At 54.7% G+C, this 13116-nt stretch overlaps 6 protein-coding genes across 6 annotated transcripts; 5 read left to right on the top strand and 1 right to left on the bottom strand.

Annotated features, from left to right (window-relative positions):
• On the top strand, positions 1–2102 carry PHYSODRAFT_315742 (hypothetical protein; the record flags this gene model as incomplete). The annotated part of the gene is made up of 3 exons (XM_009530899.1): positions 1–228; positions 342–994; positions 1067–2102. 3 exons carry the CDS (start codon positions 1–3, stop codon positions 2100–2102), a joined length of 1917 nt encoding a protein of 638 aa, XP_009529194.1.
• A 434-nt stretch (positions 2103–2536) lies between these two features.
• On the bottom strand, positions 2537–2872 carry PHYSODRAFT_286323 (hypothetical protein; the record flags this gene model as incomplete). The annotated part of the gene is made up of 1 exon (XM_009530898.1): positions 2537–2872. The coding sequence occupies one exon, from the start codon at positions 2870–2872 to the stop codon at positions 2537–2539; it is 336 nt and encodes a 111-aa protein (XP_009529193.1).
• Positions 2873–5664: 2792 nt separating this feature from the next.
• Positions 5665–7362, top strand: PHYSODRAFT_506804 (hypothetical protein; the record flags this gene model as incomplete). The annotated part of the gene is made up of 4 exons (XM_009530897.1): positions 5665–5777; positions 5841–5975; positions 6042–6471; positions 6538–7362. 4 exons carry the CDS (start codon positions 5665–5667, stop codon positions 7360–7362), a joined length of 1503 nt encoding a protein of 500 aa, XP_009529192.1.
• A 673-nt stretch (positions 7363–8035) lies between these two features.
• On the top strand, positions 8036–9764 carry PHYSODRAFT_251056 (hypothetical protein; the record flags this gene model as incomplete). The annotated part of the gene is made up of 3 exons (XM_009530896.1): positions 8036–8148; positions 8217–8351; positions 8420–9764. The coding sequence occupies 3 exons, from the start codon at positions 8036–8038 to the stop codon at positions 9762–9764; spliced, it is 1593 nt and encodes a 530-aa protein (XP_009529191.1).
• A 295-nt stretch (positions 9765–10059) lies between these two features.
• PHYSODRAFT_333689 (hypothetical protein) lies at positions 10060–11728 on the top strand (the record flags this gene model as incomplete). Its single annotated transcript, XM_009530895.1, has 3 exons — positions 10060–10172; positions 10236–10370; positions 10429–11728. 3 exons carry the CDS (start codon positions 10060–10062, stop codon positions 11726–11728), a joined length of 1548 nt encoding a protein of 515 aa, XP_009529190.1.
• Positions 11729–12390: 662 nt separating this feature from the next.
• Positions 12391–13091, top strand: PHYSODRAFT_505338 (hypothetical protein; the record flags this gene model as incomplete). Its single annotated transcript, XM_009530894.1, has 3 exons — positions 12391–12541; positions 12635–12898; positions 12991–13091. The coding sequence occupies 3 exons, from the start codon at positions 12391–12393 to the stop codon at positions 13089–13091; spliced, it is 516 nt and encodes a 171-aa protein (XP_009529189.1).
• Between the last annotated feature and the right edge of the window lie 25 nt (positions 13092–13116).

The following is a 13116-nucleotide window of genomic DNA, read 5'->3' as shown; positions in this document are numbered from 1 at the left end:
ATGAGCTTCGAGGAGAGCGTCACGTGCTTCTACGTGGCGCTCGCGGAGCAGCAGCTGGAGCAGGTGTGCCAGGCGCTCGGGGACATGCGCGTGTCGGCGTCGGCGGCCAACGGGGACGCGCAGACGGCGGCCGTGCGCGACGAGATGCTGCGCAGCTGCGAGGCCAAGGCGCAGAGTCTGCAGGAGCCGGCGCTCGAGCGCCTCCAGCACGCGTGCGCGGGCGCCGACGTGGACGTTGGACGCGGCGCTCTCGGCCTTCGCCGCGCTGCGCCGCTCTGGGGGCCGCGCGCGCCGCCGCGCCGCGCTTCGGCGGCTGCCTGAGTCGCATCTTCGCCACGCAGGCGCGCGCCAGCCTCGAGCGCGTGCGCGGCAGCAAGCAGGCCGCCAAGGTGAACGAACATGGCTACATCGACCGCGCGTTCTACGTGGAGGCGCTGAGCGAGCTGCTCACGGGCGCCTCGGACATTATGAACGCCGTGGCGGACGTCACGGGGGACGCGCAGGTGCTGCAGCAGGTGCTGGAGCCCATCCACGCGTCGTGCGCCGAGATCGCGTTGCAGATGGTCGAGATGTACGCGGGCGACGCGCGCATGGTGGCGTGGGAACGGCGTGCCAACGCGCAGGCCCAGAGGGACCCGAGGCAGGCGCTGGAGGGCGAGGACGTGGAGGCGGACGAGAGTCTGCAGATGATCGACCTGTTCCTGGACGAGCTGGCCTTCATCATCCGCGTGCTCGTGAGCTACACTGCCTTCTTGGCTACGGTGTGTGCTGGGCTGGGACAGCAGATGGAAAGTGGCGAAGGAGGCTTCCAGGTAAAGGTGCAGGAGCTCAGCGGCGTGTACGTGGTGCTGGAGAGATTCTACGTGTTCCAGTCCGTGCACAAGGCCACGGCAATCGCGGAGCCCCAGGAGCTGGAGCAGGGAGTTTATGTGTCAAGTGTTGTTGAAGACGTCTCGTTCGTGCTGAACAAGGCCTTCTTCAGGGCGTCGCAGTGGTGAGTTCGATGTTGGAGCTTATTACCTTTTATAGTATGGTATTAACGAAATTGTTGTTGTGTTTGGTGCAGCATGAACTACCATACGGCTCTATCTATCGTGATCGCGCTTGTGGACGCGTTGGAGTCGCAGTATCTTCCTGCAATCTTGTCATTGCCTAGTCGGCCGTGCGTTATTCCGTTGAGTGTCGCCAATGCAACGTCTGACAAGGACAATGGGTCCGGACGACTCGATGGTGACGGAGATGGTGAAGACGAGGTGTCTTTCTCAGAAATGCTGCTGCAGGCAGTCGACGATGACTTGGAGCGGACTTTGCAGGAGGAGGCGAGGCTGATTATGACGATCAACTCGGCCTTCATGAGTGGCGAATTTGTTCGCGCGCTGCAGGAGAAAATCGACGAGTACTCCCGCGCAGGTTTCCCCAATGATGCGCCGATCCTCGAGTGCCTGCCAACTCCAATTGGCGACATGACGGATGCATTCCACTCCATTGTATCGAACGAGGTTCAAGAAGTGCTGTCCCGATCGCTGCGTAAGCGGCTACTGGAAGTGATCCAGCGTCAGATGGAGGAGAGGCTTAAGTACGTGCTCACCTCAGCTGAGTACGATGCACTGGGCTCTCGGGGCTCGCCATTGCTTCGGCTGGTAGAGCAAGAAGTTTTGAAGAACCGGGAGCTGAAGCGGTACGAGCGTGCCCTGTGCAGTGCCCCCTTCGAGGATCTGGTCGAGGCTGTTACACAAGACCTGACGTCGGGTGTCGAACGCGCGCTTCTTACGACCAAGAAACATTGCAATGACTTGGGTGCGCTGCAGCTCGAGCGCGAAGTTACGAACATGCTCGCTCGTGTGTCGACACTTGTGCCCCAAAAGAGTTTACGCTCAGCCTTCACGCGGCTCTTCCAGATTGTGTTCATTTTGAACCTGATGCAGCCATCGCACGTTCTAGACTATCTTGCTAGTGTGCGTGAAGAGCTGTCGCTAGAGACTATTGCGACTTTACTGCGCATGCGCGTGGATTTCAAGTCCCAAGATATCGCGCGTGCCATTGATCAAATGACAAAAGCGGACGCAAACAACAAAGCATCAAAAGCGGGAAGCTCGTCGTAGATGAATTTACTCAAGTATCACAACGATTTTGCCTCCTTACCCCCTTACCCGGTAGATTTCAATGACAATAGAGATGAGTTGTGTGTTTCCATGGCAATGTGATACTAGTATAAAGAGTATGTTCGACTCTCTGGTTAGACAGGAGCTTCCACCATGCAAGTTGCGGTAATCGACCTACGGGCTGCTCGCAATAATTGCCTTGATACTCCACCTAAGCAAACCCGCCCACCCGAGGACAAATATGATAAACACGATGATACCGATAGTGAGGCCAACACCCGGTTTTTTGCGCACACCAGCAGGGTCCCTTGCGATGTTCGAAACGATACGCTGGAAAGACGGACTTTTCTCGACGGCCTTAACGAACTCTGGATTTTTCTTCGCCAGCGATTCCGCCCTGGCAATCTCACCAGGCTTCTGCTTCTGGGCAGTCTTCAACGCATCAGCACTGCCTCCGCCTGCTGGACGATCGCATTTTCGGAAGTCTTGAGAGCACTGGAGCTTTTCTGGAGTCGCTTGCTACCGAAGGAAAGTTTCTTGGCCATGCCCTTCAGTCGTGTCCACACACCCCTCTCTTCGTCCGTGTCACCTTCGATGCGGACCGTTGAATTGCTTCGTCTCAGGGAACGCTGCACGCTGCCACCCGCACCCGCGGGCGCAATGTTGGGGCGGGATCCCAGTGCTGTGATTGCATTGGTCGAGCTGGCGAGGGTGGCGCAGCACGCCATTAAAATGGCCACTAGGAGCAAAGAAAACTCGGTCAATCGCATGGTTGGTTAACTTCCGCCACAAAAAGTGGTCTTGGGTCTTCTCGGTGGAGCTCAACTTCTGGAATGCTTGACCGACCGTTGCAGGAGTGGTGGTTGACGAATTTTGTGAGGCCAATTGATTACATTTTCCCCAGGCCTGGTTTACAGGTCAAATGACTATGGTGGAGCGAGTACACCGGTGTAGGACCTTGTGTGCAAACTGGACTTCAAAACTTGATCTTTACTGCAAGCACGATAAATAAATGAGATCCAGATTCCTTTTTACTGAACACGTACTATAGAGATGCCCTAAATGGTGTATTGCATCCAACCGTGGTTAGGAGGTCCTCTATTTACGTTTAACGAGAAACTATAGAGTCCTGGAATCTCTGTAGGGTGTTCCGAATCGAATAATGGTCCTGCAACCCCTTTTCGCTACTACTGGTCTTCATTTCGTTCTCTAACCTGGCGGTTAAGTGTTGCGGAATATCTGCTCTCTGGAGTACTGTGTCTGTGTGTCTTGCCAATTGGCGTGATTTCACCAAGGCTTTTACGGCTTTTCGTGGTCCATTCGTTAGCAGTTTCCTTACCAGCATTCCAACACTCGAGATTGGCGCGGCTGTACTGCCGCGAGTATTCGGAAAGGTGCCTTGGAGTGTTAGTCGAACTGTCGATAGTAGTGCACGGTGTGTCAACTGGTTCATCGCCCGCTCTAGAGATTGAGTGATGCTGCCATCTCCATCTTGTGTTTAAATCACGTGTACAAAGCCGACTGCTTCGATTCTGGGTAGCCGCCCAACAAAACCCACGCTCCTCTCCTACTCTTGCCATCCACAACATATCCGACATATAGGAGGAGATACCAGCTTCCATTGCAACTGGTCGATCTGAAGGATTGATTGTTGTGAAGACAGCATAGCATTGTATCACACGAAATCCTTGTGCTTGCGTACGTGGATATGAGGTCATTCCTCGGATGATGTGTATTGAATCCAACCAGCGCACCTGTGTACTATAAAGTGTACTACCACTGAGGGAAAATAAAGAATAGCTTCAATAGGGAGCGAAGAGCTGAACGCCGCGTCAGCATCTATTCTTTGATTTGAATTAAGGACATGTTGTATACCAATCCTCAAGTTGTCTAAAAGTTATATAACTGTCGTAGGGGTTGTCGATGACATCTCAGCTGGTTTCAGGATCCGCATTTCAATGTTTTTGCCGTTGTTTTTGCAGCAAGAGAAAGTATCTTAGCACTACGATACGCTTGTTTTATTTTGTCGAAGTCTATTTGCATACAGTCATTTACGCAAACAGCCCAGCACTGGTTCCTCCGCTTAAACCCTTCATGCATGAAAAAAAATGAAAGCAATGAACGACGAAACATATTTTATTGCTGCAGTTCTGCAGGCTTCCACTTTGCTAGGGGACAAAAATATGTGCTTATCCTGCCTTGCCTTTTTTCGCCTGCTGTCTATTTCTGTTTGCTAGAAAGAGGTTGCTTCTATCGTTTATTTTGCTGTCTACGTGCTTGCTTACTAGGAATTACTCGTTTTGCTCTAGAAGTGGCTCACTTACCCCCAAAAGTTGTGCACCTTTGCGAGGATGCTCCTATCGATGACAAATTCGCCTGGGGGCCAAGATAAGCTGTACGAACTATCAATTTAATCTCGACAATGGGTATTTTTTTTATTTGGCGGACAAGCTTCTACGGCTTACTAGTACTTCAACTTGTCTTCGAGCCGATGACGCAAAGTCTTGGTGCCTACACGTCATTTGCTTCCGAGGATACCCACTCCGCATGCATGACCAATACAGCTCGTGTATGCGCTTTATTGCCATTGGACGCAATCGTCGTTGGACGCGAGCGCCTTGAAGTGGAGCTTCAAGGCTCATCTGGCGGAGAAATATTGCCTGTCCTCGCGATGGCACGATATGATATCCCCCGGGACGAAAGAAATCAATAACCATTCAGCTTGGTTTGTACGTCGAACCAAATGGAGTGCTGTTCTAGCATAAAACTACTCGAGCAAATACGCTACGCGAGTGCTCGTGGCCCGAGCGCAAGTTCCTGAATACGCTGTGGCATGCATGGTCATTCCGCCGGATCGAGGCAAACCAACCCACCTCGCTCTCCGAAAGCAAAAGACTAGCGCCGCCATGTCGTGCGACGCACGTGTCGCACAGAAGATCTGCCCCTAGTGGCTGAGTTGTTGACCACTCATCAGCCCTTTGCCAGCCTTGCATCACGCTACCGCTTGTTGACCAGCAAGCGCCTATCGGGCGAAGGTTAGCAGCGAAGGCACAGGTATTATAGAGCTCTCCTGAGCCTTCTCCAAGCATGTGGCGTCGAGATCTCGCTTCAAATGCAGCTATGCCTGCGCCGCGGCGTACAAGAATGGACGTGGTGGCGTGGTCAGTGAAGATGCAGCGCTGACCGCCAGCGGTAACCGTCTTTGATGTTGAAGTCGAGTGCTGAAACCTAAGAGCGCCGTTGATTGGTCGCCGGATGGGGTTCCGAATTGGAACACGCGCCCCCATTGGTCCGTGGACTGGGTTCCGAATTTTCTGTGGCCGTTACCGCACTTCAAATAGGCGACACAGCAACTTGCGGGTGTCAATGGCTGGAGGAGGAACTCTGGGCTCAGAAAGAGGCGCATGTGACGCGCACGCGCGCAAAGAGTCACGCACGTTGCTGCATCGCATGGGCGGCGAAGGCTTCGGATTGCAGGGGCCCGGACTTTTGGAGCTGCTTGGAGGCTCTCATTCCTGTAGTTTCCCCGTGCTGGGCAGACCAACTCCACCTCGTTTTCAGGATGGATGCCCAGGTAGTCATTTCGCTGCTGATCCTCGCCTTCGTGACCGCCGGCGTCATCTACGACGTCGAGCTGAGCCCCCAAGGGCGGAAGCTGCACTCCAGGGGCTATCGGTACGGTCAGTACCTACAAGTTGTGTTCACTCGAGTTCGCTAACACCTTTTCTTGTTGTGTAGGTGGCGTCGACTACAGAACTGGTTCCCCATGGGCATCGCCTACGCCGCGTTCTACATGGCGAGGTACAACGTGTCTGCCGGTAACGTGCCGTCAGTGCGCAACGACCTTGGCTTCTCCTCCGTCTACATGGGCTGGTACGTTCACGGTTTCGATATTTTACTTGTTATCTGCTTGCTAACTAAGCTGCTCATCCGTTATAGGGTCCTGTCGGCTGGTTCATGGGCGTATGCTATCAGTGCCCCTTTCACAGGACAGATCACCGATCGCATCGGGGGCAGGAACGGCATGATCGTCGCGTGTGTCGGGGCTGCTCTGTGCAACTTGGCGTTGGGGATGATATTCCTCAGCCACGGGTCGCTCCTCGTGAAGCAGATCCTCTTCGTGGTGTTCTACGCATCCAACGTGCTGATGCAGGGCTTCGGCACCAGCGCCGTCGTCAAGATCAACGCTGCCTGGTACACGACGAACGAGCGCGGCGTCTTCGCCGGCGTGTTCAACGTCATGCTCACAAGTGGGTACTACCTGTCGCTGGGCACGGGTAGCAGCATCATCGAGTCACTGGGCTGGGCGTACGTGTTCGTCATCCCGGGGGCCGCTCTCCTCGTCATGTCGGTCATCATCCTGTCGTTCGTGAAGAGCTCCCCTAAGGACACCAACCACTTCTCGACCGATGATCTGCCAACGTTCTCAGCTCAGCTCGAGCCTCAGTGCATGTCGTGTGGTGACGGTCTCGAAGAAGAGGCGCTCACTCCCAAGCAACAGATGCAGCAGCTACTCCGAAACTTTACCTTCCTCGGATACCTCGCCGCGCTGTTCTTCCTGTGCTGGGCAAGGGACGGATTCCTCAACTGGTTCCTGTCCTTCTTCGACGATGTCCGCTCGGAACCTCTCACGTCCAGCGACACCGCGATCATCGGCGGAGCTTGGACCATTGGGGGATTTGTCGGGGGAATTCTCTGCGGTTGGATCAGTGACGCCGTCTTCCACTCGAACCGAGTGAAGCCCATTTTCATCTTCTCCATGTTGCAGGCTGTTGTGCTCGGAGTTATCTACTTCGTGAGCGCTACGTGCAGCGTTGCGATGCTGGGAGCACTCACGTTCCTCTCGAGTGTCTTCATTCTGGGCAACTACACGCTGCTGAGCTACACGGTGCCGACGGATCTGCCTCAAGACATTGCAGCTGGGGCTACGGGCATCATGCACGCGGTCGGGTACTTCTCAACCGGCCTCTCGAGCGCCGTCATGGGCAATGTCATCGATGGTGCGGGCTACATCGTCTGGGCGGTGTCGCTCATTGTTGCGTCGATTCTGTCCGGTGTGTTCGTCAAGCTCGGCTCGCACTTCGCCAAGGACCGGACAGCCGAGTCCAGACATCAGCCGGCAGCCATCACGCCGATGACGGACGTCTCCGATGAGCTCTCGACCTCCTCCGTATCGTTCAACAGCAGCGACTTTATCATGGTGGTGTCGCCGAAGCCTGATAGCGCGACGCCACCGCGCTCAGCCTCGCCATCTTTTTGACTACTAGGTTTGGATTTATGTTGTGTAATCAACGAGTGTCATGACCGTAGTTGTAGTCGCCCACTGGGCAACCAGGATGTACTTCAGCTGCACTCGGTCGGACTAATCACCCAACAGGTGTAATCACCGTACGGACGGTATACAATAGCAAAAAATCAAAAACTTTTTTTTTCACGAGACTTTTACTATGTTTGTAGGCAAAGTCAACAGTAGCCATGCTACATCTTGGCCTGTTCTCTCGATGCAGCTTGCACACGTTCGTTTGCACTAAACGCTGCGATTCAAGCTCAACGTCGAAAAGCTCACGGTGAGTCATCGACGCTGCTGATTGGACGTCTCACAGGGTTCCGATTTTCTCCTCGTTGAACCGTTACGCAGTCTTTCGTTGTGCAAGTTGCAGTCGCTTCGCCATCTCTGCTTGCGAACCAGCGGACGAGCTCAAGCTAAAGAGCAATGCGCTAACATACACTGGGAGCATTCTACCGCCCTTTGTCGTAGCGGAGGTACCAGGCATGACGCAGCTCGACGCGACTGGCTGGGTCGACTGCGCATCTCCATCACTGACGTCGGTGCCCTGCACGCCTTGCCTGGTCGCGCAATATCGGGCGCTCACTCCCTGATCTGCCCCGCCTGCACAAGCCCAAGCCAACTTACGCCGAGCGAGTTGTGCGCCATGGACGTGGAGACGCTCACGTCGCTGCTGATCCTCGTGTTCGTCGTCTGCGGCGCGCTCTACGACGTGGAGCTCAGTCCCGAGGGACGCGCTCTACACTCGCGCGGCTATCGGTAGGGCGCCCTACAATCATCAGGAGTATACGCAGGGTCATTGATATTTCTGGCGTGTTGCGTATAAGATGGCGACGACTGCAGAACTGGTTCCCTATGGGCGTGGCCTATGCCGCGTTCTACATGGCCAGGTACAACGTGGCGGCCGGCAACGTCTCAGCTGTGCGTGACAAGCTCGGCTTCTCCTCCGCGTACATGGGCTGGTACGTCTCGTCGGCTATTGGCACTGGTTGAGTCGCGCGCACTGACGCTGGTATTGCTGCTCCGTCAGGGTCCTCTCGGCTGGATCGTGGGCCTATGCCGTCTCTGGGCCCTTTACGGGTCAGATGACGGACCGCATTGGGGGCAAGAACGGCATCATCGTCGCCTGTCTCGGGGCGGCTCTGTGCAACCTCTCGCTGGGGGTCCTTTTCCTCTGCAAGGTGCCGTTTGTCGTGGAGCAAGTGCTGTTCGTCGTGCTGTACGCCGCCAATGTGCTGGTGCAAGGCTTCGGCACGAGTGCTGTGGTCAAGATCAACGCGGCGTGGTATTCCACCAGTGAGCGAGGAATCTTCGCTGGAGTCTTCAATATCATGCTCACATGTGGCTACTACTTGTCACTGGGGACTGGCAGCAGTATCATCGGGACCTTCGGCTGGGCTTACGTGTTCGCAATCCCTGGTGCCGCGTTGTTTGTAATGGCTCTCGTCATTTCGTGCTACGTGAAGAGCTCCCCAGCCGATACGCACAACTTTTCTGAGGAGATACTACCCACTACGATGAACTCCCAGCGGATATCCTCCTCGGATGGCGAAGATAATGAGTTTTATCTTACTCCGAAGCAGCAGATGCAGCAACTCATGCGGAATTACACTTTCCTCGGGTATCTCGGTGCTGTATTTTTCCTCTGCTGGGCACGCGACGGATTCCTCAACTGGTTCTTCTCCTTCTTCGACGCGGTGCGTGAGGCTCCACTCACGTCGAGCGATACGGCAATTATCGGCGGCGCGTGGACTATGGGGGGATTCGTTGGCGGCATTTTGTGTGGCTGGCTGAGCGACGTCATCTTCCACTCGGACCGCATCATGCCGATCTTCATCTTCTCGCTGCTTCAAGCCGTTGTGCTTGGCCTGATTTACCTCATGAGCGCAACGTGCAGCGTGATGATGCTAGGAGGTTTGGTATTCTTCTCGAGCGTCTTCTTACTGGGCAACTACACGCTGCTGAGCTACACGGTACCGTCGGATTTATCGCAAGATATTGCTGCCGGTGCCGCTGGTGTAATGACGGCTGTGGGTTATTTCTCCACGGGGCTGTCGGGTGCCTTCATGGGCAATGTTGTTGGACGTGGAGGCTACGGAGTGTGGGCGTTCTCCCTGATGGTGGCGTCGGTCTTCGCTGGGGTTTTCACGTTGTTAGGCTCGTACTTCTCTGAAGAGGGCATGATGATGACAAAGGAGCAGGCAGCGGGGACGCCACATCCAGGGGACTTTGAAGAGATGACGCCGCTGTCCCTTGGCAGTGTTAGCAGTCGCCGCGCCTCCATCGTCCGACTTAACAGTGACTTTGTCGTCTCGCCGATGCCGCTACCACGCAAATCTCCGCTACTTGAGCAAGATGAAGCGGCATCGTTTTGACTCGCGCTGGGAGATCACAATTCTTCAACCTCGCTAAGAATACAGATACGTTTTTCAATGCCAGTGAGTTTCGGTGTACGTTGAAAGTCCAAACCATTGATTGGACGTGTGCAGGGTTCCGAATTCTGCTCCGGTGATCAATCTATGCGTTTGAAGCGTTACCACAGAAACATCAACAACAAAACTGAAAATAGGGTCCGATGTGACGGGACAAAGAGATCAGCAGCACGTTCTGGCCAAAAGTTTCCATGCTGCTCGACCTCCCAGTCTCGAATTACGCTTGTTGCTCCAAGCCATGAGCGCTCAAGTGGTCATTTCGCTGTTGATCCTCGCATTTGTGGCGTGCGGTGTGCTTTATGATGCGCTGTTTAGTCCCCAAGGACGTCTGCTACACTCGCAAGCCTATCGGTAAGTACACCGTCAGAGGTGCCTCGATCAAAATGTATTTGGTGACAAAGTTTTTGTACGTAGATGGCGCCGACTTCAGAACTGGTTCCCTATGGGCGTTGCCTACGCTGCCTTCTACATGGCGAGATACAACGTAGCTGCTGGGAATGTCTCGGCGGTGCGCGATAAACTTGGCTTTACCTCATCGTACATGGGCTGGTAGGTTTTGTCTGTTAGACGATCATAATTTTTTTGTTAACCTTCTGTGTGTAACTAGGGTGCTGTCGGCCGGCTCCTGGGCGTACGCCATCAGCGGTCCCTTCACAGGCCAAATCACGGATCGCATTGGAGGCAAGCGAGGCATGCTCGTCGCGTGTATCGGGGCTGCAATTTGCAACCTTCTCCTCGGTGGTCTCTTCCTCTTGAATTCACCCGGAGTCGTCCAGCAAATACTCTTCGTCGTGCTTTATGCGGCCAACGTGTTGGTTCAAGGGTTCGGCACCAGCGCCGTTGTGAAAATCAACGCAGCGTGGTATGCACCGAGCGAGCGCGGGATGTTTGCTGGCGTGTTCAACATTATGTTGACAAGCGGGTACTTTTTGGCTCTGGGCACGGGAAGCAGTATCATTGGGACGTTGGGCTGGCCCTACGTCTTTGTTATCCCGGGCGCAGTGCTCTTCGAAATGGCGCTCGTGATCTCACGCTACGCGAAGAACTCCCCGTCCGACACGCACAACCACACAACGAAGCAATTAATCCTTGTCGCTCCACAGCAACAGACACCGGATACGCTGAAGAATCCGGCCAAAGGCATATCAAAAGACACATTAACGTCGTCCTCAACCCAAAGAGAAGACGAGGACGAAGACGAGAAGGTTCGACTTACGCCGAAGCAGCAGATGAAGCAGCTCATGCGGGACTACACATTCCTGGGATATCTCGTAGCCGTATTCTTCCTCTGCTGGGCTCGAGATGGCTTCCTCAACTGGTTCCTTTCCTTCTTCGACGCTGTACGCGACGCCCCGCTCTCTTCAAGTGATACGGCGATCATCGGTGGTGCGTGGACGGTAGGGGGTTTCGTGGGAGGAATCCTCTGCGGCTGGCTGAGTGATGTTATTTTCCACTCCGACCGCGTCATGCCCATCTTCATCTTCTCGCTGCTTCAAGCGCTCATGCTCGGGGTCATCTACTTCGTCAGCGCCACTTGCAGTGTCACGATGCTCGGCGGCCTCATCTTCCTGTCGAGCGTCTTTTTGCTAGGCAACTACACTCTCTTGAGCTACACCGTGCCGTCGGATCTCCCTCGTGATATCGCAGCTGGCGCGTCTGGCATCATGACTGCGGTCGGCTATTTCTCGACGGGATTGTCCGGCGCCATGATGGGGGGCATCATCGACACCGCAGGCTACGGCGTGTGGGCGCTGTCGCTCATGACTGCGTCCGTGCTGGCAGGCGTCTTCACCAAGCTGGGCTCCTACTTCTCGGCCAACAAGTCCAAGCACCATGCAGTCATCGCCCCGCTGCCTCCCAAAGTCGAGGAACGCATGCCGCTCGCCCCCGACTCGTCCGACAACTAAAACTTCAGAAATGGGACTAATCATCGCGTGGGCGTAATCAATCCATACATTGCAATGCAATGATTTACGTGTTCGCGTAGCCAAATTACACCTGCGCTAGTCTCAGTTTAGCTAGTCGGCGGCATAGTGTGGTGTCCGCATACGTCGAGTCTCCTTTGGCTGGCAGTGAGTCAGCAATGGTAGTCTTGAGGGCCTTCCATTTACGTCGGTCTTGGGCAAGCAGTCGAAGTCTCTCCAAGTCTGAGCTGGTGCGGAGGCGGTACCCACACCCACTAGCATCAAGGTCCTGATCAAGGACAAGAGGCAGTGTGGTACGGGGCCTACCTCTCCACTTGCTGCTGTCTGAGGAAGAGAAATACGCCTTCATCTGGATAAACGCCGGGATATCTTGTGGTCGCAGTAGAATGTGCCCGAGAAGCCGAAGACGTGATCCGGTGACAGAGCGGCCGCTCGTCACACGTTGCGTAGAGATCAGCGTTGGAGATGTGGTATGGGTAACGCACATTGAGGACAGACCGTAGCTGGCGACGGTGAAAGCTTTCGAGTCGGTGAAGCTCCGTTGGTGTAAGCGCCGCAGTATCGATCCATACATTATGTAAATCATTTAAGTACGAAATGACCCAATTGGATTTTTTCCGAGCATTCCCAATTAAACTGCGGACATGGCGGACCTGTTGACGTACGAGTTCGTGTGCAAGCTGTTGGAGCTGCCGTCCGGCTCCAAGAAATGCGTCGAGCTGCCGACCTCGCACCGCAGCGTCATGCTGCTCAATATCCGGGGACAGGTGTTCTGCATGGACCAAGCCTGTTACCGTAAGGAGGGGGAAGATATCCGCGTTCTGGTGGTGGTTAAGTAATAATCTGTACATGTATATTGGATTTTTTGTCTTAACTTTACCTTGGCAGACCACGGAGGACCTCTGGTCAATGGAGACATTGAGGAGATGGGCGGCAAGACGACCATCAAGTGTCCATGGCACGCCTACCATATTGCAGTGGAGACTGGGGAGGGGCTCTACAAGGGGGTGGACATGGCCATGACCCCGTCGGGCAAGCTGCAGCCGTCGTCGCCCAGACTTAAATCCAAGGGTGTCAAGCAGCGCACGCACTTCGTGGAGCTGCGCAACGACGGACAAGATATCTACGTCGCGGACTCCTCAGTAATTCCAGGTAATTACTACTGCACAAGCTTCAGTGGAAGGTGCTGTCGTATTTTTTGTTCCTAACCGTTATCAAAATGGTGCTGCTCGCTTGCTCTGCAGGAGCGTCGATGATCGAGTCCGACGTGTACGCGTTCCGCACGGCCAACATCCCGGAGGCGGCCAAGAAGGGCGAAGTGCGCATCCACTCGCGCTTCGAATAGTCCGCCAGCAATGAAGAAAAGCCCA

The sequence above is a fragment of the Phytophthora sojae genome (assembly GCF_000149755.1).
Source record: "Phytophthora sojae unplaced genomic scaffold PHYSOscaffold_5, whole genome shotgun sequence".
In the NCBI taxonomy this organism is placed as follows: Eukaryota; Oomycota; class Peronosporomycetes; order Peronosporales; family Peronosporaceae; genus Phytophthora; species Phytophthora sojae.
Note: the sequence above shows the minus strand (reverse complement) of the source record. Positions and strands in the feature narration are given on the sequence as shown.